This window comes from Calypte anna, chromosome 1, assembly GCF_003957555.1.
Source record: "Calypte anna isolate BGI_N300 chromosome 1, bCalAnn1_v1.p, whole genome shotgun sequence".
NCBI lineage: Eukaryota > Metazoa > Chordata > Aves > Apodiformes > Trochilidae > Calypte > Calypte anna.
The window spans coordinates 132,556,224-132,583,517 of NC_044244.1; the positions used below are offsets into that span (position 1 = coordinate 132,556,224).

Here is a 27,294-nt window from a genome sequence, read left to right on the forward strand (position 1 = left end):
GAGGAAGCAGCCACAACTTTCTTGAGCAACCTGCTCCGGTGTCTCACCACCCTCAGAGGAAAAAATTTCATTTCAATATCTAATTTAGATACCTCCTCTTCAAGTTTGAAACCATTTTCCCTTGTCCTCTCGCTATATGACCCTGCAAAAAGCCCCACCTCATCTTCCTTGTAGGATTGGAAGGACTGGATATTGGAAGGTTGCTATAAGACCACCTCAGAGCCTCCTCCTCTCCAGGCTGAACAACCCCTATTTCCTCAGACTGTCTTCACAGGGGAGGTGCTCCAGTCCTCTGATCATTCTAGTGGCCCTTCTCTGGATGTGTTCCAGGAGCTCTGTGTCCTTCTTATGCTGGGGATTCCAGAACTGGACACAGTACTCCAGGTGGGGTCTTACAAGAGGAGAGTAGGAGGGGAGAATCCCCTCCCTCAAGTGGCTCTCTATGCTTCTTTTGATGCAGATAAACTCATTACTGGCTTTCTGGGTTGCAAGCACACATTGACGGCTCATGTTAAGTTTCTGGTCCACCACCAAACCAAGTTCTTTTCCTCAGGTCTGCCTTCAATCTTTTCTCCTCCCAGTCTGTATTTATGTATGGGATTGCCTTGACTCGGGTGCAGAACCTTGCACTTGGCCTTGTTGAACTTCCTGCAGTCTGTACAAGCCCACTTCTTGAGCCTGTCAGGGACCCTCTGGATGACAAGGGCAGCAACAACAGACACACACATACCACGTGCCCTGAAATGCCACGATTCATCTTATCACACCTGAAGCACATACAAAACTTGACAGACATTAAAAAGCTTTCAAATTATCTCAATGCTTTCTAACATCCAGAAAAGAGACAAGATCTCCAAGAAGCATTCTTGAACAAGATTTTCAGCAAGAAGGAGTAAGTAGTTTCCAGTAACCACTGTTAGCACACTGAGAAGGTCTCCTGTTTATAAGGCATAGTTTTCTCCTATTTCATCCTGGTAACTGGACAAAGTAGAGCTCAGTATTGCCACCAAAGGAATATCAACTATCCACAAAGTGACAACAGGGTTAGGATGCAAATTTGGCACTAGAGGAAAAGAACCTTAAAACAATTTCAGATTAGTTTCACATTTCTGAAATATCAAGGTAAATATATAAAAAGTAAGAAATTTCAAATATTAACCTTGTTCATGTGTGGGTAGAGATGCAGGGAATGTTCTCTGAAATGTGCTTTTTTGTGTTTGCTTACAGATGAAACTACAAAGATTTGTCTGTTTGCCTGGGAAAAAATGAAAGGAATGCAGAAAGAAGTGGTGCTGTGCAGTGAAGCCCACAACCATTTTTATTTTATTCAAAGATATACATCTTGGAATACGTAATCAGCTCGTTTCCTCAGAAACTTGTCATAGCAGGCAGCAGTAAATCATTCAGGCATTTACTCAGCCTTTCACTTCATAAGTTCCTCTGAGTGCAGAAATGCCTCTGAGACTGCTATGAATGCAATACTGAAAATACAATGGAATTATGAAACTAGCACATCATGCACAAGATGTCCTACTGTTGCGACAACAGTTGTGATAAAAGTCTTAAAGGAAAAACACACAATTCATTACAAACCTAAAGAAATAGTCTTCTTATCAGCATGACTAAAAACATTGACAAAACCATAAAACATTGTTTTAATATTCTTCTATGGGTTTTTTCCATCTAAAGAATACACAAAGAAACTGTGACACCCTCAGCTTCTGCTTGATGCTCTGTAATCTCCACAGATGGCAGCACATGTATGATGGTAATACAAAAACATTTTCAAAGGTAGAAGGGCTCTGAGCTAATAGGCATAAATCTGGAGGAACCTCTACAAATCAAGATATATTTGCAAATTTGCTACAGAGTGTAGCTTTCTGAAGTTCACACTGGTATCCTCTGTCTTTAAATAAAAAACAGAGGAAAACTTACTTGCATCTAGCCACTGTCTACCTATTTGGGAGTGTAAGGTTTGAAGTGACTTCTCTGCTAGAATCCATTGCCTTTGGATATTGGTAGTGTATATATGTACCAAGTACATTATCAAATGTATACGGTGGGTTTAATTAGTATCTCTGGGAAGAAATTTAAATTTTAAGATCACACACTCCTTTCCCAGTACCTCAACAATTCGACAGCAGGTTGTCTGAATGTGAGAGTAGCTCTGTGCAGTAATTACAAATAGCTGAGGTGCATATAGTTCAGTGACAAGTGTTCATTAGCAGAAAAGCTCATTCAAGAGATACCTGTCTCCTGTTCACTTGAGTGTGCATGCATTACACACATCTCAATTAAGTACACTAATATGTATTTTTGCCCAGGCTCACTTATGCACATAAATCATGAAAGAGCCAATGCACTGACACTGACAGTGTTTTGGAGAAAAGGGAGATGTTTACACTGGAAGATTTTTTAAAACATATTGTACTGGGGGAAAAGAAGACACTGTGGATCAGCTGATATGTAAATCCAGTTTCTGATTGAGGATCATTGTATACTATTCATAAGTAGAAATCAATACCCTACAATCACAACAGTGTATCTGTTATAAAGACATTAAATAGTGTTATTCTTCTATTGCTTTTTTAGAGATGATGGAGAGAATGCTCTTTTCAAAACAGAAGGATAAACAATACATTTCCCATTCTCTTTTGGAGACTGCAGCTCCCCAGTCTTGGAGTTTATCAAAAGCAAAATCTTTAGTGAAGACCCTTTTGAAATGTTTGTAAAACTTCTGCATTGTGCTTCTGGACTACAAAACTGCAGGTGTACCCATCAACAGACAGCTCTCAAGCTTTGTCAAATGAGTCATCACGAAGATAACTTTCCCTCACAGTACTATTGAATCTCAGGATTAATTCACCTGACTTGAGTTTTACATTCATTTAACCAAGGTGTTTTATGCCTATGAGGTAGGTTTTAAATATGCCAACATTACCTACAGTACAACATTGGGACTACTGGACAAGCTATAAAAGGAAAATGAGTTTTACAGTAGTTACATCATTTACTTTTATTATGGAACATAAAGACATTACCATGCAACTTGCTATAAACTCAGATGTTCAGAGATTGCTGGGCTTGTCCCCAAGCTGTGCACTTCCACAAGAAAACTGCAATTCCTATTTCATTTGCAAGTCACGTGATTTTGTAAATTAACATAGCACAGACTGTTATAAATATCTGCTCCTGCTTCAAGAGTGAGTAAAGTATCAACAAAAAAAAAAGGCTGGTTCTGACAAAATTACAGAGTAAATTTACAGAAGACTTCATGGCATAAGTCTTTTGACCAGGAGTACTAGGGAGGAAACAAAAAATTATCTGCATATTTAAGCAAACATAAAACTCCTATACCTGCTGTGGAATGGTTGAACAACTTGATAGAAATCAGTATATATAACAATAAGGCATCAAAGCAGTACTTACAGCTAGAGAATATCAGAGGACATGAGTGTTCATCCATTGGGAAATTGTGCAGCTGAAGTTGACACTCAGCATTGATAGTAAGCCTATGGAGAAACCAAGGATCTATTAGTACACATCAGTACAATGAACAGAGGATGAGGCAGGGTAACCTGAGTTATCATACAAAAGAACCTTGATATCCATAAGTAAGGCCTGAAAGCAAAGGACTATATTTGAAGGCTGTTCAGATCAGATCCAAAATAATAGTAAGCATATATACTAACTAATAATTTCAGATATATCATTAAAAGTTTGACCTTAAGAAATCTGTGCATATATTTTTCTCAATGCATTTCATTACTGAAGGACATTGGATGGAAACAACTATTCTTTACAAAAATAGCAGGAATTACTGCTGATGTGGTGCTATGTAATTACACAACAGTAAAACCCCATAAAGAATATGCATTTAATTATACTATGAACTTCAAATTCTTTCTGTTGTTCTGGGCTGTATCTCAAAAACTTAGTAAATTTCTATATACCATTCTCAGATGTACAGATGTAACAAGCAGATCAGTAGAAAGCTTGTTTTATGTGATATCTCTAATACAGAGGACACTATGAATGGATTGGATTTTCACGTGATTATTAAAACCAAATACTCTTCAGTCTGATAGCTTACAAAGTATGTCAATTTACCAAAGTAGATTCCATTCAATGCTAGATTCCATTCAATGCTAGGAAATAGGCATGTTAATTGCATGCCTCAACTTATGTAGCAGCTGTGGGCCATGAGGTTTTTTTTCTTGTTTTTGTTGTCTTCTTTTTCTTCTTTTGTTTATTTTAAACCTTAATTTATTTTAAACAAGCTAACAAGCTGGATGGGAATAGGTTTGTGTGTCAGATTTAGGACAGCACAGAAAAACCTCTGACTTGGAAGACATCACCTGTGCAGAACTTAAAAGTGGTTTTGCATTGACACTAGGAGAGGATTTGCAGTCTTATAGCAGGAGTACACTCACACCCAAAAGCAGGTAGGGAAAAGGACAGAAAGGCATAGAGCTTGAATGAACCTTGTATGCTTCCTTCCGAATACAGAATGTTCATCAACATCAGACAAGTACCAGGGCATACAGTAGTTAACTCTTCCATGTCACACCAATTCTGTGTGCTCACTTAAATCAGAGAAATTTGTTTTGAATTACATAGTGTCATCAGTGAACAATGATAATTTTAACAGTTCCTCCTACATTAAAAGGAGGCTGACCTGAGTGGGCAAAAAGACCCAAAGTTGTTTCACAAACTAAAAATGCCCATTCAAACAATCCACTGGGTCAAATATTACCTCTTTTTCAGCTGTTTTAGACAAAGCTTACAGTCCATGCACCAAAGAGTTTTACTTAATGATAGGTCTGTAACTATAACTGCTATTAGGCAGATACTTAACTTGTCCTGACATACTGCAAGACTTAATAGAAAAAGTGACAAAAAAACCCCAACAACCAAACCAAGAGGGTATTGGAGCTGACATCCTAATCACCGAAGTCTTAAGCTAAAGACTGAGCAATAGCTCAGTCACAGTGGAGCAAGCCTAAAAAGAGAGGAGCACTAAAAATATCAATAACATTTCCAGCTATTTAATTTTTTTTATTATTGTTTGTTGGAGACTTGCTATTGGAGCCCAAGTGCATTGCAGGTATGATCAGAATATGCAGTTGCACTGAGAGGGATGAGCAGAATCACTGAAGAAAATCTAGAATGAAAAGGATGCTTTAAAAAGAGTTTGCTCTTTAGAATATGGTCTATGGCAAACCTCCCTTCTGAGCAATTAATCTCTTCCACAAGTAAACACGTATTTTGATTTCCGCAGGGTCTTTTTATGCAAATATATACAGTTTTTCTAGTACCATGCAGATGATGGTATCACAAAGATAAATTCTTTTTCTCAACTGAGAAAAAACCTTTCCTCCAGCAATTCAACCTTGTGATGAGATGTGACAAATTATCTTTCAGCATGACTTATTTGAAGAATGAAGTATTGGTATTATCATAAATCTAGAAATGCTTTAACGCTGCATCTAATTCTGATCAGAAAGGTTTCTGACAGTTTTGATGGGACTACATGCTCCTAATTTTATTACAAGCACTAAAAAGCTCAACTGCTACGATTTAGACAGACTTACTTCCAAATCTCAAGGTTTCTTTTTAGAAAGACAAGACTTTGGTTTTTAAACTTGGCAGTACTTACTCCTGAATATTTCAGTATTTGTTAAGCACGCTCAGGTAAGCATTAGGAGGGAAACAACAGAGGAGATCAAGGATGCTGCTGAAAATTCCTCCTACTGCACCAGAATCAGGAGAAGCTTTCAGCCCTGCACCTTGCTGAGTGCTCACCTGAGGGTGTACAAGATCTTGCCATCATTCCATATGCGGAGGAGCTGGTTGGGGGTGGTGATCCAGTGAGCCTCTGCTGTCTTGGAGTTACGGAATATCGTGTCTGGGATCCAGATCAAGCCAACCATGTTGCTGTTAAGAGTCAGTATCTTCATGGTGCTGTTGAAGCGAAGGCGACTATCTGTCCACGTCTGGGCAAAAAATATATCAATTTGATATTCCTGCAATGAAAACATGACAAACAAAATCAGTTCCACCTTTACCATTACTATTTGGGTTTTGTTAGGGTCTATCCAGATGTAGAGCGGTCAGGACAATGGAACTATGTTTTCTTTCTTTACTTCTTGAGAAATAAACGATTCCCCCTTTTAGCTGCTTCAGAAAGTAGGTCAAACATCTCACTTGCCTTGGTCCTGTGCCATAACCATATCTGCACTAGCACATTCTTTTCCATTCTCTCTGAAAAGAGACTGCTACAAGGTACAGTTTGCAAATTCTCCTTTGTTGTAGGGCAGACTGATAAAAGAGGTGTGAAAGAAGAACAGAAGCAACACACATAAGCTTGAGAATGGTAAATTCCCCTGATTATGGCAATGCCTTTTGTGGGGAGGCTGTATAAATTTACTAGGTTAATTGTTCTGTTTGTTACCAATTGTGCAGCCATTGGTTTTCAGAATCTCGCTCCAGCAGAAATGGAAAGACATGTTTGTGCTGCCATACAGACAGCTCATGTAACCTAAAGGCAAAGAGCTGAGAGGTCACAAGCTTACTGCCCTGAATAGGCTAATATCATCATTTACATGAACCTCACTCTTTCTTTCACTCCATGCTTAATGCTGTAGGTAAGCAGCCATAGTAAGTATAACTGCAAAAATTGAATTATATGTGGACAAATGGACAAAATTGTATCGGTGAATGTACAAACATGTTGATTGCTGCATTTAATCCCTTATGGAAAAGAATGTGCAAAAATAGGATTTAAATTGTGAATTCCAGACACTGGAGGCTGGGAAATGCTTCCTTTTGTTATATTCCCTTCTCACAGGTTCTATCTGTCAGCCCTGTGGAAACAACCATCTGACCACATCATGAAAGGCCCTGTCAGTAGTGCAGGCCTGGCCACATCCATGTCAGGGACACCTGTCACAACAGCAGGTGTTTGCTGTTGTGACACAAAACATATGCTCTACAACACAGGTGAATACAAGGGCTGGTATAATCCAGAGGAAAACATTTCCTTAGGTCCCTTGGTATATGCACTCTTGATATATCTGAACAAAGGAGAATTTAGGCTGTATGGAAAGCCTGGTATGCCTTCACCTTTGACCACCCTGACCTTGATTTTATTGCGTTTTTCTTGACTATTCCTAAGTTTTAAAAGGGAAAGTGTAAAAAGAATTGTTTATATAATAACACTATTGAATGAGGGGTTTTATGTCTTTGCAGGTAGAAGAACTTGTAGTCTGAACTGAGGAGTATATTTTTACTAAAAGCCATCTGGTTTTCTTGTGCTATTACATTTTTTGCAAGCCATCCTTCCAAAGTTGATGTTATAACACCAGGAAATCTAATTCACTGGCACTGTAGTCCTAGTCCAAAACATATTATGGACCTCTCATCTCTGTATGGCAATGGATCAATATGTGCATAAGTGGTGCTAGCATGTATCCAAATACCAGCTTATAAGTCACCTTGGGAATTAAAGTCTAGCCACCAAAGGCATTAAGGACAACTTTTCTCCATAGCCAATCTCATTCCCATTTTTTCATTGTATTATTAGCTTTTTTTCTCAGAGAAGCTAACAGATTGGACTCTGAAGAGACTTTTCGTTCATCTTGGTACATACAAAGTTGCACATCTCCACACACTTTAAGGATGCAATGTAATGCACACAGTGTACCCTTGATATTCAAAAAGGACACCCATAATTTACCAGGTTTAAGATGACAGAGTGCTGAACCTGTGTCTTAGCAATCAACTGTATCATTGTAGTCCTTGAAAGTCCAGTGACAAGAGTTTGGCACATTCACCTTCTGTAGAGAGGAATATGCCAGACATGCCTATGGGTTCCTCTAAATGCTGAGGAAAGTTGCTTTTTTTAGATCACATATGAGATGAGAATTGGTATTTATGGAATCAAACACCATTTGTATACAGCTGGCTAATGACAGTGCTGTCTTTTTACAGGACAAGATTTTGCATGATGTTCATATTTGAGATTAATTTATATGAATGCTTTATTTTTACTAAATTTAGAAGCAGCCATAACTCCCTTCTAGTATATCATATTTATGTGATGATACGATTTTAGGATTCAAGATATTTAGGATTTCTACCCTGTCAAAGGAAAGAAAGACATTGAGCTCCATAGTACAGTGTCCAGAGAAGGTATTGATGTGTCATTGTGGCTTCCATCCAGGTAAAATAATCTGTTTGAGGAACAGATTATGTTAGCCTAGAAGCCAGATCATGCTAGCACCACTGTCCTACTGCTATTTTTCATCTTCTTTGCTTATTACTGCAACTAGAACATTTGCTGCAACCAGCAAAGATAATTATTCAAAATATCTCTGCAATGGACCACTGTAATTCCATCCACCTTAATTAAAACATTTTAACTCAAATTAAATGGTGTATAGATCTTTTGAGTTATTAAGTTCTTAAAAAAATGAATTTTTCTTTTTGTATGATGAGGTTATAAAAATTAAAGCAACATTTGAAAAGGAAAAGTCAATCAAAGTTGTTTGAAATTAGTTGCATTGACTTTTTCAGAATTTTACCTTATTTTTTTTTATTTTAAAGTATTTACATTGTTCAGTCAGAATGTAAAAAACACAAAACAATTTTTCCCTGTAAAAATAAATGCACATTTCCATTTAAATTCTGAAATGTGTTTTCATCCTTTTCTATTCTCTCCATTAATCCTTTTCAGGAGTGAATGTTAGATCAGTACATCCTTCATGTTACCTTGGGAGTTGCTTCAGTCTTTACCCAAGCAGATAGTGGGTTATGATATTCATATATTCACTCGACTAGGAAGGGACAGAGGTCACTTTTGAAACTGGTACTCATCCTTACTTCTAATCCTGTGCACACTTCAAGAAAATAACATTTATCTTCACTGGCAACAGATACTCAGTTCCCAGTGAAGTCAACAGATTCCCTACACTGCTCTGCACAAAGCTGGTACAGTGATCTCCAGCACACAGCATCCAACACAAAACTGCCAGGTTTCTACTTTGGTCTCATATACAGGTCAATACAACACAATAGAAGATAGGAATGCTTTTCATTTGCCAGGTAATGCCTGCTATTTTTATGAAAATGAAATGATTGTACTGAAAGAATTCAGGCAGGACATCAGGTTTCAGTGAAATAGTGGCTCAAATGAAGCAACATCCTACAAATCTAGCATTAGTCTTTATCTTCTGTTCTACCACTGCAGCAGAAATGTTATTATATCCCTCTGAGTCTTTCTTTTTATTGTTTGGCAGTGACCATGGGCTACTATAATGAACACAGAAAGAAGTAAAAAAAAAGGAAAACTGTCAATAAAATATCTCTCAGCAGCAGAAAGGTGAAATTATGTTCCCCATGAAATAACACCTGGGTCATGTACAGCAAACTGTCCAATCCGTAACTTTTCTTGTGACACAGGAACCTGATTTGCCATGCTATCAAAACAGACTCAAGATTTTTCCTATTTACAGCACATATTCACAGTGTGCCCTGATGCATTAACTGAAGGTCCATTCCAGAGCATATACACTTCCAAAAAGACTCCTTCTCCTTGAGAAGAAGTAAGAACCAACCCTAAGGGGAAAGATAGATCTACATGTTAATATATAGGGAAATCTAGTACATCACATATTTCTGAAATAATATTAAATTTCTCTGGTGCAAAATTTAGGTATAAATTTGAGAGGTTTGACAGAAGAATAATATATTATCAATTGTAATAGATTTAGTTATGCTTGGCTTCAAAAGTAAATTCATAAAGCATGTTACATGTTCAATTCCTCACACTTAAAAATTTGATTAAAACAGTGCTTGATGATTGCTTGAGGAGCATTTCAGGATTCCAGAATCTGTCCAACTCTGATTACATAAGGATTTTTTTTAACATTTTTAAAAATAAAATAAACAATATAAATAAAATAAGCAATAGAAAAATTTGAAAGAGCAAGAATAAGAAACTAGAATATGAGAATGTTTTCCAGTTAAAGACTCCTGACATATCCAGTGCTCAGCTGAATCTCTAGCTACATAGCATCAGTCCTTTTAAGAAATTTTAAATTACCAAGTGTTACTGTTTCTGGAAAGACCAATATTTTTCAGACTAATAAACCATATTTCTGTCAGCTAATGTTTAACCTCTGAGGGAAATGTATGTGTTCTTTTTTTTCCTGTGATGATGATTTGCTTATGATCAAAGAATTTCTCATCAGGTTTTCTCTGCATCTTATCCTTAAATGAATGCCTTACCCAATCCATTTTCCATGTAAAAAGCCAATTTGTACTAGCAAGAAATGCTCACTATATTCTCAAAATAATAAGAAATATTCTGTCACTGAAAGCCTCTATATAATTTCCAGAAAGGCTATCTTTGAAAATGGTGAATTAAAATAAGTGCTTGACAACTTCATTTAACTTCTAAAACTAACTTCTGAAGCAAAAAAAACAGATTATGGTCCTTTTCTCCCAGTATGTATGTACTTGTCCTATAGAGAAAGTTTCTTCTCATTCAAACTTTTTAAGTCCCCTTTAAATCTGAAACTTTTGCTGAGAAAAATGAATGAGAAAAAATGACAAATGACTGCTTTGTGTTTTTGGTTTTGTTTTGTTTCTAAATCAAATGAGAATTTATTTAGGTCATGTTTTTCTGGTTTGTGGTTATGTACAGAGCAATAAACTAGAGACAACATAGATTTGTGGATATAGGGACATAACCCAGAGTTAGCAACACTATTAGCTTCAATTAATTGTACAAAGTCAGGTTTCAGCTACTTGATTTTAGCATATTTTTTATATTTTCAAATAATCCTAAGGTAGTTTCATTAGTGCCTTGAACATAATCAAGTCAGCAGTGAAATATTTGCCATTCACCCGTGTACAAATGATTAATGATAGGAAACACCTTGAAACTGCCATGGCTTGAGGCATCTGTAGCCACAGAGAAAAATGTATGCTTTTCTACCAAGTCTTCATTGTTTTCACAGTCAAAAAAAGGAGCTAACAAGCTGTTGGCAATACATGAAGCTTTTCTCCTACCATGATGTATCATTGTAGCTGTGGGTTAATCCTGGAAAATAAAATTTAATTGGCTGTCACAGTTGGGTGATCTATTTGAATGACTGTGGATAATAGCATGGTAGGGCTTTGTCGCTTCGGCTGCAACCTTTCTGCAGTTTCACATTTCCTCACAACAACAGTAACAACAACAATGTGAAGCATCTCGTCCTTGGAGAAAAAAAAATTAAAGAATTTCTTGCATGACACTTTTCAGGTTCTTCCTACTGTCTACTAGACAATATGCTATCAACTCAATACTCCATTTTTTTACATTGCAGAAAGCCTTGGGCAACAATTGCTATCTTTTCTGATCGATTCAGGATTATTTCTCAATAATCTCTTCCGAAATGTTAATTTATTTTCATGGTAGAGTGTATATCCTGATTGATGAGGGAGTGAGATCGTCTTTGATTAAATTTACTACTGGGATTTTTACGTGGTTTGTATTCAGTCAACTAAAAATCACAGAATCACAGAACTGTCACGGTTGGAAAAGCCTTCTAAGATCACCGGGTCCAACCCTCAACATCCTCCCACAATAAATTAATAAAATATCAATATAATATTATAATTACAACAATTATTATTATATTATCATATAATTATTATATAACAATAATTGTTATAATATCAATAAAAGATCAATATCTGCATCACCATGATAGCTAGAGCAGGTCTTGAAGTGCCTCACCCCAGGGATGGCAACTCCACCACCTCCCTGGGCAGCCTGTTCCAGCACCTGACTACTTTCAGTAAAGAAATTCTTCCTAGCATCTTGCCTAAACCTCTACTGATGCAACCTCAGCCCATTTTCCTTCAGCCCTATCATTATTTACTTGAGAGAAGAGGTCAGCACCCACCTTCCTACTCCCTCCTTTCAAGTAGCTGTAGGGAGGTCTAAGGTCTCCTCTCAGCCTCCTCTTCTCCAAACTAAACAATCCCAATTCCTTCAGCCTCTCCTCATAGGACTTGCTCTCCAGACCCTTCACCAGCTTGGTTGCCCTTCTCTGAACTCACTCCAGCAGCTCAGTGTCTGTCTTGTAGTGAGGGGCCCAGAACTGAGCACAGTACTCCATGTGCAGCCTCACAAGTGCCAAATACAGGGACACCATCACTTCTCTTGCTGGACACACTACTGCTGATAAAAGCCAGGATGTTGTTGGCCTTCATATTTAGCCAGCTGTCATCCAGTACCACCAAGTCCTTTTCTGCCTTGCAGCTTTCCAAGTCACTACTCCCCCAGCCTATAGCATTGAATGGGGTTGTTGTGAACAAAGTGCAGGACCCTGCATTTGGCTTTATTAAACCTCATATTTTTTGCCTTGGTCCACTTATGCAGAATTGGATCAGCACCTAATTAAAACAAAAAATAAAATAAAATAATACATAAAATAAAATAAAATACCTAAATAATTAGAGCCCAATTTAGTTTATAATCATAACCTAACTGTGATCATAACTGTCATCCACAACTCTTGCATATCATCCCAACATACCAAAAACACTGTTCCAATAATCCTGAAACCAGTTTAATAAACTGAATAAGGGATAAAATCTCCTTTAGCTACCAGAATGCTTGACTTCTCCAAGGTGGACGATCCTGTCCATAAGTCTGACACTCTCGTGGAAGTATTCAATTTCCCTTTTATATTTCCGTACAAACCAATCATTACCACATATGCTTAAAAAAATTAAGAATGGCAGAATCCTGTACACGCAATAATGTCACAAAATGTTAAGCATCATGGTTTAACATTAGGACATGGGATAGGGCTGTTACACGAAACAGGAGAGAAATGGAAACAGGGTAAGAATCTCCTGCTTTCAGCACTCAACTAAAGTCCACTGGTGAACATGCCCAGAAAAGTCTTCTCCTAGTGCCCTTGTCATTCTCAGATTAAAAGTACAAAGAGAAGCCTTTGAGTACTATGTTTTAATAGGAAAGGTCCCAAAACATTAAAGCAACAGTGGTGATGTTGTTCTATTTATTCTGCAATTTGGTGCACTAGAAGAACATTGAGAGGTTAATCTTTTCAGAGTTTGAAGTTCATATTCAATAAAAGAATATTTTTTCCAGACTGGTTTGCTGCTGAAAGGAAAGTTTAATCAACAACTGAATTGCCAAAGATTATCCTGCAAAAGGCAATTCAGCAGCCCTTTTAGTTGTGTTACAAAGCAGTGAAAGAAAAATGCTCCCTAAAATATGGGATGAGTGGTTGGTTCCCTCTTCCTGAACCAGAACAGTCACATGCTTGATATTAAAGCAGAGAGATCAGTTCTGAGGAGCACAGTACCTTTAGCTTTCCTGATTTTGGGTATCTTACTCTGGGTAAATGGGCTAGAAGGAGGAGAGAATTTTCCTTTGTTTAGGTGGAACATCTTTTGAACGGGCTTTTCATCATTTGAAGAGGTACAGGCCATGCTCAGGGCTAGTTTTGATCTCAATGGAAACAAATAATCCCACAGCAATTGCTGTGTGATGTCTGCTATTTGTTCCCAGAATGCATGGTGTATAGATCATTAAAAGCCATGACAGACAGCAATTCCAGGAGAACTCTGGAATGTTCTTAGCGTTACTCCTTGACAGATGTTGCTTCATTTGGCACCATATGTGCCATTTACATTCTTGTTTCAAAAAGTGATAAAAATATCTCTGATATCTGTGGGAAGGAACTGAAAGTAGTGAGATGGTCTACCATTTTCCACTGATGCCATTTTGAATCCATACATACTCTCATTTTGTGGAAAGAATGCAGAAACAAAAAAAATAAACACTTCCTCCCTTTCAAGCTTTTTTCTTCAGATAAATCTAAATTTATCTTACTCAGCAGCACTGAGGCTGTACCTTCAAAAGACTCCCCAAATAAACATGCAAAACAATTCATGGAATTATCAGTTTTACAATGGTATTAAAATGCTTTGAAAACTTTCCAAAGTGTTTTACGTCTAGAAATACTTTGAGTAGTTTGCTCTTTTGTAAGAATTTGCTTTAATACTTTCCTAAAGTTAAAAGCATGATGGCTACATGGAGGAAATACAATGAAAGAAACACAGTCAAAACTGAGATTGTCACCATGGATATAAAGGAAGCAGTCACAATTATCTCCATAGATGAACACTCTGAGTCAAAAAAAAAAAAAAAAGCCCTTCTCATCAGTGCCTCAGTAGGAGTCTCAGAGTAGGAATGTAGAAGCCTGCCTTTTTTACTATAACCTTGCCCTCTGTCTGCTTTAGGAGATTATTTCACTGATTTCTTTCTAATACTGATACTGAAAGATAGTTAACCTCACATTTAAAGACAGATAAACATGTATCTCTCTCACTGTGCCTATTTTGGCTCCTTAGAAGCTGGCTCTAGCCCTCCTGTATTCCAGATAACTTATTCACTAAAATAAGAGCTGAAGATGTTTGTCTTGGCCCATCCCCAGAGATGCCTTCACGCTTCCTCACTCCACATTGATGGAGCTCTGCTTTGATTGACCATTCCACAGTCAGGAATGCAGCATTATATTAGAACAAATACAGCCCACTTAAAAAAACCAGCTGTTGATCTATTCTCTTCCCTTCCATTTTTGGGCTCTCCTGTTGGCTTCTGGTCACTGTTATCTGGTGGGGGATGTAAGGCCAACCAGAATAGTCCTCCTAATGACACTGGTGCTGCCAGAAACAAAGTTATTGGGATTTACAGAGTGCCTGACCTGTAATTTAAGGTTTCACTGAAACAGCAGTTAGATTGGGTTTTATTTGAGAGACACAGAGAGAGAGAAAAAGAGAGATTCCAGATGCATACTTTGGTATGGTAATAAATCAGAACTCTTAAATTTTGAATTCAGTTAGTAAAGAAATAATAATGAATAATCAGTGAATAGAAGAAACAAAGAGGTATGTGAACATTTTTTAATCGCGGTACTTAATGTATTTAAAGTATACTATTAAAATCTCATAAGAATACTAGATAACTGAAAAAATATAAAAGAAATTATGAAGAAACTTGATTGTTTTAATGCATTACAGCAAAAGATGTATCAATGTAGACATAGTTCTTGAGGCATTAGTTTATTCAAAGCAGAAGCTAAACTTCCCTGTTCACAAAAATAAATACAGTCTCAGAGACTGCACACAGTAAGACTTCATGTGTATAATCTCTGTAAAAAAGAGATTATTTCAATGATGGAAAGAGGGCCTTTTGGCCAAAGAAGTGGTAGAACATTTTGAAACATCTTTTAGTCCATTGGCAAGCAGACATTACCATGCTATTGTTATGTGTGCAACACAAGAACAGAAAAAGACACCTATCTCGGGCTGAAGGATGAAGTACAGTGAGGGTCTCATGCAGTATCAAGGAATGAAAGGAAAGATGGTAAGGAGAATTTTGTAGAGAGGAAGGTAGCAAAATCATGTGTGTGAAAGTCCTTCTCCAAATGTTCCCCTACAGCATTTCTTCCAGGATATCTCCTGAATATTCTAAGAACCCATGTACCACTTTACAGGAGTATCCAAGCATCCTAGAAATTTGCTGTCTGACCCAACATTCTGGTTGGGAAGAAAAAGTGTTATAACCTTTTTTTCTTTCTTGGAAGCTGGCATATTGAGGCAATTGGTATCTTCTACATGGCTGTGCAGGAAAGCTACAGCTCACCGGTGATTTAAACCCCAATCTTTCAAACCCTCCCCAAATTCAAACCATCCTGCCACCCATCAGTGAAAATTTTAAGATCAAAATATATAAGTAAATAAATAAAATTCTGCATTTGTCATGCTTTTTCTCAAAAGAAGTATTAACTCAGTGATTGCACCCTCCCCAGCTGAATTGAAGGAGATGGCAAACATAACTCAAGCACCACACACCCAGTCATTCACATTGCTTCATTGCCAGTTGCCTTCCTTACACTGTTTCTCCCAAAGTAAATCTGCCACAGACACAGCTAAAACTAAGAAATATAGACATTCACCAGTTGGTGCCACTCAATCTTGAGGACAAGTATTGGTCCCTGGACATCTGGGATTTAGCAGAATACACAAACCCAGGTCACAGAGTCTAAATTCATTACAACACAAATAGGATCCAAAAGGAAAGCTTAAAGTGCTGCATGACAGAAATCAAGTAATTAAGTGAAGCAACAGTGAGTAATAAGGGAGCTATATCCTATATCCACAGGATATGAATAGGTGTTACTCTCATTAAACAAAACGATGCACAAAAAAACCCCCACCTGTGCACAAAGTAGTAGAAAAGGCTCATTTGTAAAAGTTCTCATTTGCATTTGAGTGAAATGCAAATGTTTAACCTCTAAAGACAAGAACAAGACTGTTTTACCACACAAGCATTGAGAGACATTCTGTACTAAGTGTCTCAGCCATGCTCAAGCTTTTCTTGCTCTTGGTCTCCTGAGGACCTGGGACAGCCCTGCACTGCCCTCAGTGCTGGCTCAGGCAAAACCAGACCCCTCTCTACTTCTGCATTACTGAAAGCATGCTTCAATGGGAGGCTGAGACTTCATATTCAAAATACATAGCCCCTAAGACTGTGCTGGATGCCTTCAGCAAGCTGAGTTTAGCCTTTCTACATATCCAAGATGAAGACCCTGTGGTTTACAGATTACCTCTTCAGAGGAAAAAACACATGCACTGAGACATATCATTAGGGAGTGCTGTTCTTTCCTCAGTGAAAAGGTGCATTACTTTGACCTGGCTTTCTGTGTGGCTCTAAGGTAATCCGTAGGCTCTACTCACCCAGGTTATGCTTCCTACCAACTTTTCTTGTGTGGTAGTTTGACACTCAAAATAGCTGTCTCTCTTTAAAACATTGTTTTCAAGCCAAAGTTGATAGAATTCCAGCTCTCCCTGGATTTCTAACCATTAGTTTTTTATATGAGGTGCTTAATCACCTATCAACACTGGCAATTCTTCACTGTCCCTAGTCTGAGGAAAAAGTGACACCACGTGAAATAGCAGATGGCTGATTGCCATTCACTGGGCCATTCACCAACAGCAATTTCAGGAGCTCAGGCTGTTCCAATCAGTTTTATATGAGCACATTCCTCTTAATCTCACAAAGTCCATTACTGCCCAGTTAGGAAAACATCAAAGGAACCTAGCAGAATTCTTCAATACTTGATATCATTAGAAAAAATAAAATTAAAAAAAACTTAAATGGGAAATTTTAAGATCTGTCTTGCAAAACTCTCATTAAGAAAAATGAAATATAATGATGTAGTGACGTGTAAGACAAACTCACTCCCTAGCACACTTTAAACTCAGTCTCTAATTCAGCATCTCTTCTAGTACTGGAGGTTTAATAACTGATACTGAAAAATATTTTTTTACAGTATATTAGAAAGAATAAAAAGTAATTCTGCTACTACTTGTGAACAGGTTATTCTGTCACCAATCAAAAGAGATAAAAATGGTTGTAGCTTGTGTGGGAAAAATACTTTATCTCCAGTGCAATTTCACTTCCTAACTAGAAATGAAATAGGCAATATATGTAGGTGATAACACAGGCAGTCCTGGTATGTTGTGCCTAAATCCCTCAGCACCAAGCAGGTAATTAGAAGTAAGGACAGCTGCATCTCCAAGGCAAGGTGCTCCATCCGTTGCCATGCCAACACTTCCACCTCTGCTTCTCCCCACCTCTGGCCCCCTCCTTGCTGCTGCAGTAACCACTTGACATCAATCCCTCTTCTCCCAGCCCTGGATCCTCCCATGGCCCACAGAGCATCTTGGATACCTCTCCATCCTTTGGGTACTGGCTCAGGGCAACATGCAGCTGGAAATTAAATGAGGGAGATACAGGAAATGCACTGGTTTTCCTCAGACAGAGGATGTACAGGTGTTGTTTGTTGTGTTTAGACACATTTATGCAGGAATATGCTACAGGGAACAGTCAAGGGGTCATCATAATTCTTGTATGTGGCTTTCTGTGATACACGGACTCAGACTGATCCTTTGCCAAGCAGTGACTGTCAGCAATAACTAACTATAGAGCAATCTTTTTGCCTGTATTTTTTTTCTTGTTTTATTAATGACAGAAGAGAAACAATAATATTAACCCAGCCACATTTCTCTAACTCAAATGTACTTTGGTTTATTCAGTCTTCACTTCTTTTATTTCTGAAACCTCTTCTTAAATTGGTAGAGGTTTTATTTTTATATCTATTTTATTTTTCTCTTCCCCAATCTCTCAAAGAGGAAGATGAAAATAAATGTTTTGCTCAGGATCTTTACTGTATTTCTTTCTGAATCATGCTACAAATTCTCTAGCTTTGAACCTTTTCCACTCCAAAGAATTTGAACTTGTGAGCTTTCCAGCACAAGTTTTCTCAACTTTCCTTAACCACTTTAAACCTTCCCAGATTATTAAAGCTCCTTTCATCAGAAGAATAGGACAAAACTTTCATGGTCTATTACATTGCTGAACGATAAGTATCAGACAAATGGAAGCCCAGGAAGAAAACACATGGAAGTCCAGGCTAACCTGTTTCTATTTTTACTTGCTATCAAAACACATTCACACTGTTTTCTTCACTTGAGCACCTCCAAGTTGGTGCTATTGTAGCAGGATAGAAAAATTTCATCTCTAATTCGACAACAACTTATGCCAAGACAGGAAAAAGAAAATCTCTTTTCTATGGCAATGTTCTATTTCACTCTTATTCTCTATATTCCATAATGCCCAGCTGTGAAATTTTGCTTTAAAAGTGTTTCATGAAACAATTCATAATATGCAGTTCAATTGCCTATGAAAAGGGAAAGTTATTATAGCAGTTTCAATACTAAAAGCTAGTCCATTGTGAGAGACATGAAAGAAGTGGACATGCTTTTTGCTAATGCAACCCTGCGTGATTCCTTACTTTTTAATTTCCTCCCAAGACAGTAAGAATGAAAACAAAGGACCCAAAATACAAATTGTTCTACGCAGATTCTTCTGATTCTTAAATATGGAGAATGAAAGCCATAAGAAAGATGGTTCAAATTGTTCTGGAGGCAATCATTGCATGAAAAATGTCTTAAGAAATGTGAGAATTTTTGAAAGCCCCATTGAACAACTGAATTTTAATTATGCATTTTTTTTTAAGAAACCGTCACTTCTAGCTGATAAAAACATACATATGTCAGCTGTTATTAGAGTGAAGAAAGCTTAGGAGCAATCCTACTGCAATTTACCTCTTTCTCTAAACACATAAAGAACACTCACCAGAGTTGCAAAATGGCCACCTGCTGCAACTTCACGTCTTTGAATTTAGTGACCTTCATAATTAAAGTGGCATTCACAGTCTGGGAGAAATGAGTGATAAAATATTAAACCAAAGAGTTTACTCATTGGAACCTTCATTTGAGGCTCTTTTCATCTTGTTCTTATTACAATACACAGATTTATGAGTGCTTCAGAGATGAATGAGACTGAGCAATCACAACAGCAAACATGGGTGCTGTTCTACCTGATGTTATATTCTTTGATAATAAGCCAAGACTGACTCATCTGGAAGTGAGAAAAAACCTTGAAGTTCTACAAATGGAAAAAAAAACCAACAAACCTTCCAGGTGAAAAACTCTGGACAGTTGCCTGTCCTATACTAGCTGACGCAGTTTAATTTAAAGACTGATCATGATTGTGTTCTAAAGAATGATGTACAATAGATGGCTTTTTCCAAAGCATGACAACTATTATTGAGGGAAGGGTCAGCAAAGGCAGGTGGGCATTTTTCAAAGCCTTTATATATCCAGAGCATAATTTCAATAGCTCCAAGAAGTTCAGGAGAAAAACTCAGGAAAGCTCTGACAAAATTTGCTGAGGTGCTTCATGCCTAAAGATATAGAGAAAAGTTATCCGAGTCCTTGTTGTCTGAGGTGACAGGTGAGTCACCTCAGGAGGCAGCCTGAGGGGCCTGAGGTGATGATAGCTGAACTGACAGACTTAGCTAAAGGGGTTTGAACCCTGAGCTCCCACATCTTGGAAAAAGATATTTTTGGGTATAGGCTGAGGGAGCATAAAGTTCTAGATGGCAGCATATTTCACCCCTTCTGTTGAAGATGTGTTAGCGTGTCTCCCAAAAGAGAAGTTTCACAGAGCCAGGAGTACAAGACAAAAATTTGCTTTGTCTGCAATCTACCCCTGCTGGCAAAGTTACCTGAAGAGTGGGAGACAAGCAAGAGTTTATGTACTTCACACTAGAGAATCCACTAGCTGGAAAATAAAAATAACCCTCTAAATTACTATTCTTCTTAGTTCTCCAATCCTGTCTAAGAAATCACCTTCTGGCCCTGACTTGCAGTCTCCCAGAGGCATTTAGGAATATGCAGCACTCAGTGATTCCAAGCACAACTTTAATATTTGTTAATTTAGATACCCCAGAACTCAGAACAGTACCCATAATAAATACTGAAATGGGGATGAATCTCAGAACTTTGGTGGTGTTTTAGTGGGCTGGAAGGCAGTCAAACATATGGATTACGTTTCCAGAGACAGATGATGAATGCTTTGACCTGGGATAAATGCCACAGCTCCTAAGACCTCTAATTTCAATTTGACAAGAATTGCAATAGGTCAGGCAGAGCAGGGGGAAAAGGGCACATTGACACCACACCTTGAAAGTTTCCATGATATTTTAGAAATTTTAGAAATTTATTTCTCATAATAAAGACTGGAAAAAAAAAATCAAGCCAATTGAGTAAAATTTGGTATTTGGTACAGCTCAGGCATATTTTTACCAAAAACAAACAAAAAACAAAACAAAAAAACCCCAAACAAAACCAGCCAAACCAAAAAACAACACCAAAATAACCAGGAAAAATAAGACATAAGGGCTCAAAGCTGGAGTGACATTAAAATATATTTATGTGGGTGAGAATTCTGAAGTAGATCAAAAGGTAATATAATCAAATGGCAAATGGCCTAAGCTGCTCATGATGAATGGCAAGCAAATGGAAGTGAATGATCAAAGTGTAACACCTTCTGTCATGGATGGCATCTATGTTAGAAGTATATTAATAAACTGAAGCATGATCTCCATTTCTATCAGACACCCAAATATTAAATCTATTAATCACTAGCAAGCCCCTGCTCCTGCCAGAAATATTTTCCTATGCACACCCAAGTGACTTGTACTCCACACAATGATGGATAAGGAAGGGTTATAATGAACATTAGGACTGCATAGACAACTCAGCATAAGGGTGTTCTAAATTATATCCCCAAAACTGTAATGCTAAACTGCCAAAATCTGGAATTTAAACAAGGTTCAGTTTTGATTAATTTACTAGGAAATGAAGTTCTAATATGTGATTAAGAGGTTCTATATCAAAATAAGTGTATTTCAGTCTATTGAAGATGAGGTTCTTAATGTCACCAGACATTATGGATGCTGTCCTGTCCCATTACAGAAATCTGTTTTCAGTATATACACCAAAAGCACTACCAATATCAGACTGACTTCATAATTATTGTTTTTCTTTCAGTCAAAAAAAGTACAGCAGTTTCTGACTGTGAGGTTATAATAGAAAGAGGTTATTTTGATGTATATACAAAAATTGCAAACTCTTGAGAGAAGGTTTTGCAACTTGGATCAAGAACACAAAAGTTGAAAGAAGGGTGGCTTTGTCCTAGAAAACACACCTTTATCTGTGCTGAAAATCTGTCCAAAATATGACTACAAGAAAATAAAGTAACAAAGCCAAATCAGTCTGTATGTTCTTGGTAGACATTTTATACATCCTTGCAGCCAAACTTCCCAAAGAATCTGTCTCAAATAGAAAGTTTTCTCTGCTGGCAGTAAACAGCACTTGATGTGTAATCATTGCTCTGAAGTGCTGAGGCCTGAGCTAAAGAGCAAAAAAATCAAGTATTTCTGGCCTGCATGTTCTTTTATTTCACGTACTGTGGGTGGAGGGCAGTTCTTCCAGCTTACACATTACCCGAACCCAGCAAAATATCCAACCATGTGAAAAAGAAGATGGGGAGAAGAGCTTGATTACAGGAACATTCATTAAGTTTTGAGTCACATAGTTTCACTGTGATCAGTGCTTAAGACCAGGTACTTCAGAGGATATTCACTCTTTGCTATTTATATTGGAATGTGGCATGGATAAATCACTGTGATGAGACATTGAGGTATTCCAAATTATATGTATATTGCCATATTGTTGAGGGTAATACTTCTGCAGCAATAAACTGGTAAATCAAGCTGGGTAAAATATTGACCAATAAGCACATGGTTTTGACAGATGATAAAAAATGAAGGATATAGGAACTTAAGAGGATTTTGAGAAAACTTTCGAATTTAGAGAGACCCAAACTTCTTTCAGAAAAATAGAAAGAAATTCCTTGGCTTTTACCAAAATAACAACAATAACTGCAGACATTTATAAAACATTCTTCCTTTGGCAAAACCTCTGGAGACTTCATTATATTGATAAAAATTGAATCAATGGCACTATATGCATAAAGACCCCAGGTTCACTCAGATTGCCTTCATTTGTTTCTTCCTGTTCTGATTTTTTAAGCGAAACATATTTTTATTTTCTAACTGATATTCATAAAGCATAATGGACAGAATCTGAAATACCCATTTAAAATTTTCATTACACATTCAATTTAGAAGCCTAAATTGAGTCTCTTGTTCTCATTTCCTATTTTTATCAGGGTATTTCTTTATTCTATAAATTCACTGGATATATCAATATTCTGTCTCTGGACTACTGCAGAAACATGCTACAATAATTTCTAAAGCTGCTTAAAATTTGTGATCCTCAAGTTCTCAAACAGCAGTGCTATTCTGCTTAGTCTTTTACATACCAAACAATTTTTCTTCTAACTCCTTTTAGACATCTTTTAGATCGCCACAGGCTAAACAGGAACTAGCAAAATTGTAATATTTATTTCAAGACTGCACTCCAGCCTTGGCTATCACTAGAGATCTTCCCATTTAATTTATCAGTTGAAGACAAACCAGCCAGCATGTCATTTTACAACTAGCACAGAATCTGAATGTGTATTATTGATGGTTGCACCTCTCTGCTAGAATCCAGCTCTTGCTCAATGAAAAGCAAGAGTATTGTTTAGGGGTTTGCCCACCAAGAGGGTCTGCATATCTTCAGCCCCCACTGGATTCTGGGGCTGCACAGTGCCTTGGATGCTCTCAAAACTCAGCCTGTGTATTGCTCATGAAATGGTGCAGACTGGTGTTCAGTACCTGCTGCAGCCAGGGTAAAGCAGCTGCAGGCAAGGAGCAAGAGGCTGGCAGAAGAGCAGGACCCACAGGTGTGGAGGAAGCTGGGAGATGTAATTGCAGAACCACTCTGGGTAATCACTGATCAGTCAGGGCAATTTAGAGAAGAGCTCAGAGGCTGGAGGGAAGTAAATGTCCTCCTGTTGAGTAGTCCATATGGATTCACCAAGTCATACTTGACCTGCTTGATAAATATGACAATGACATGTCTGACCTGGTGGGTGAGGGAGAGCAGTGACTATCTGCAGTCAGGCCTTTGACACTGTCTTCCATAAAATTCTCAGAGATAAGCTCTTGATGTTTGGGCTGGATGGGTGGACAGCAAAGTGGATTGAAAACTGGCTGAATGGCTCAGCCCACAAGGTGTTGACCAGTGGCACCAAGTTGCCTCTTAACAAGAACCAAGAATTTACAAATATATATCTATGCCTCCCTACTCATTTTTGTCCTGCCTTTTTGGTCATTTCTTCATTTTTATGTAAGATTTGTATCTTGTGCAACAACTACCACTATCTTCTACTATCAAGCTGTTCTTTCGTTTGTTATTGTCCCAGACCACTAAAGGTTAAAACGAATTTCAGAGTGTTGTATTTCTCCATGTCTGTACGAAACAAAGGCAGGATCACATTTCATTTTGCTTAACAGCCACCAGCCTCTGAACAACATTGCCTGTGCATCATGATAATTGATTCAGTCTCTCTTAAATGAGATCATAGAAAAGGTATCTGTCACTCTCAAACTAGTTAATTTTATTAAGATCATAGTTAAACAGTAATACCAGTTTAAAAGAGCTTATTTGTTGTATGGTTCTGAAAAAAAAAAAAAAAAAGAAAAAGGAAAAGAAAACCAAACAACCCCCCCAAAAAATCAACAAAAAAACCCTCACAAATAAACCCCAAACCAACCAACCAACCAACCAACCAACCAAAAAAAACCAAACAGAAAACCTCAAGAAACCCATAAACAAACAAACAAACAATACATCTCAAGTGGAACAGCATCCTGTTCATGCTCAGTGTGACTTTTTTTTTGGGGGGGGCAGAAAGGTGATACAGCAACATCAACTTCGGGAAATGCATCATGTGTTGGAATACTATTATTTATGCTCTCTATGTTGCTAAAAGAATTTAAAATGTCAGTCCTCCTGAAATGACAGTAGAGATGAGAGAGGAAGGCTAAGTGTTTTGGTTTTCAACATGTACTGTACGGATTTTTTGATGCAACAAGTGAAATAATTCCAATGTACTGCGTGATGATTCTGACAGTGCATTTGGAAAAAATTAATTGTTATGGTAGGCCTTAATAACTATTTAAAGTACAAAATACCTCAGAATCAAACCTTTTTTTGAGTTACTGAAGAGTCAATTACAAATTGAATAACACTGTAAAAAAATTGCCACAGTCCTTAAAGTGGTTCCTTTTGCCTGCATTTGCAAGGACAGTGTTACCCTCTGAACGCAGTTTTAATGTCTGGTGCATTTTCTTGATGTCACATGTTAGGTTTGCTCCAGCATTCACCTCAGTGCCACCAATTAGAACTGCTCTGCTGCAGAACTGCCAGCTCAGACAAAAATTTTGTTATCCAGACTGATCAATTAATTACATGAAAAGCTGCTTATTCTGCAAAAGGCCAGCCTCCCAGACAGGCCCTTCCAATCTATCACTTATGGGTCCTCTGTGGATTAACAGAAGGGCAGAGATGTTGTAATGGACCTCTAGAATGACTTGAGAAACACTATAACAAACTCCCTTGCACAATGAATATGAGTGACCCAGTGAAAATTAGTTTCTCCTCTTTCAATTAGGAGCCCTTGAAATATTACCCTGCACTTGATTAATTTTTCAACAGCAAGTGCTACATTTGTAAAGCCTGTGGCTGAAAGAGCACCTCACTGCAGAGAGTGCAGGAGCAATCAGTTTGCCAGCTCTGCACAGAACATGTAAGCTGAGTACAGGTATGAACAAGATGACTAGCACCATTATTGAGGAGAGGCTGAGAGAGCTGGGGTTGTTCAAGCCTAAAGAAGAGGCAGCTCAGGGGAGACCTCATCACTCTCTACAACTCCCTGAAAGGAGGGTGTAAGCCAGGTGGGGGTTGGGCTCTTTTGCCAGACAACTTTCAACAAGACAAGAGGGCATGGTCTTAAGTTGTGCCAGGGAAGTTTAGGTTAGATATTAGAAAGAATTTCTTTACGGAGAGAGTGATCCGCATTGGAATGGGCTGCCCACTGAAGTGGTGGATTCTCCGTCCCTGGAGATATTTATAAAAGAGACTGGATGTGGCACTCAGTGCCATGGTCTAGCAACCGCAACGGTGGTTCAAGGTTGGACCTCGATGATCTCTGAGGTCCCTTCCAACCAGCCAATTCTATGATTCTATGATTATACAACTACATTTTTGTCTAACAAAAATAATAACATCCAAATGCATTGGTGTAAAAAAACAAATTTTGACCCAAAAACAATAATAATTGGCCTTTTTCACATAAAAAAGTATATTTTCTTTTAGAGTACAAAATTCTTTTCATGTGTTCAAGAATACAAGTTCCCTTGTTCTTGTTTCCCCCATTGTACCCCGCAACAGAAATTCTACTTGTTCAATTATAAACACAGATCAACAGCATCAGAGTAGCATCAGTTAAAAATTTCCCTGTGTACTGGCTACCTGACTGCATACTTAGGTTGCAATCAAGTTATACACTTGCCTTTTTTTCCAAAATTCTAATGGTTGATCAGTTACTATGGCTAAAAAACCCAACCAAACAAACAGAAAAAACCCAGTGGAAGCTCATAATCCACATCTCCTGATCAGAGTGTTAACATCCTCGCAGAAGATTGATATAAAGCTGTTTCCCGAAAAAGATGGAGAAATTGTGCTGATATGATAGAAATACAAACATTAATGAAACTACTCATACCTGTTGAGTTAATTAATATTTTGTTTTGGCTGGAAAAAGCATGAAAATTGCAGGAAGAAGAAGATACTGAGCCACAAACTATCACACTGAAACTGTAGGAGAGAATGGTTACTGAGACTGCAATTTGAATGCTGCCTTTTTCCTTAGAAGTACTTTCCTTCACAAGTACTTAACCGAATCCATGTTTATATCTTTTAATTTATCTATAGAAAAAGACACTGTTGTTTGATGCAAAATATAAATTTTCTTATTAGCTTCCTGAAAAATGTTGAAGTGTAAATCTTTGACAAGTGTTTTCAGGCTTTGTTGCTTGTGTGTAGGTCTTATAGCAGCAGTTATGCACCAGGTAAGAATCTTGCTTTTCAGGGCTGACAAAGCAAAGGAGAAGCAACTGCTGGTAAATGATAGAAAAGTGGTGCATACTTTTGAAGACTACACTCCATAAACATGATATCAGTGCCGAATTTGAGCACCCAACTTTATATCTATTTAACACTGAATTAACATTTGTAGTCATTTCACTTTATATATAAAGAATGTATCTTGGGATGTTTCTTCAGTATCTGTTCTCCCTTTGGAATATAGGCGTGAAGAGGAGTCGAGAAAGCACCCAGGCATTTTATTATTTGGGTTATAGCTCCCAGCTGGACTAACAAAGAGCCTAGAAATCTATACACTTCAGAGGTGGCAAGTGTATCACATGAAATAGGCTAGATAATAAAACACTGAACATTGCTAAGGGAAACCCCACTGAGGAAAATAAAAGCAGACCATAAACAAGCAGCTCCTCTGGTCTCCAAGGAATAGAAGCAGTGTGGAGGAGGTGGGAGAACTGACAGAACGTTGTGACAGCCCAGAGGCAGAAGTCCTGCTCACTGGGGTAGATGTTCGTGACTCTCGCTCATGACTGGGAACATCTGAATTCACAGAAGCAGAATTTACTGCTGTGGGAAGCCCACACAAACTTCCTTGGCTGCAGGACAACAGCAGGGAGAAAAGTACTTGAAGACCTTCCTTGTGTTACTCAAACTGTCAGTTACAGAAGGACAGAA

At 37.8% G+C, this 27,294-nt stretch overlaps 1 protein-coding gene across 2 annotated transcripts in view; it reads right to left on the reverse strand.

Annotated features, from left to right (window-relative positions):
* GABRG3 (gamma-aminobutyric acid type A receptor gamma3 subunit) overlaps positions 1 to 27,294 on the reverse strand; it is a 296,684-nt gene that overhangs the window by 129,531 nt on the left and 139,859 nt on the right. For both annotated transcript variants that reach the window (XM_008498082.1, XM_008498083.1), the window contains exons 4-5: positions 5,806 to 6,026; positions 3,430 to 3,512 (exon numbers count right to left, since the gene is read on the reverse strand). In XM_008498082.1, the coding sequence (XP_008496304.1) occupies positions 3,430 to 3,512; positions 5,806 to 6,026 (304 nt within the window). The remainder of the gene's footprint in view (positions 1 to 3,429; positions 3,513 to 5,805; positions 6,027 to 27,294) is intronic.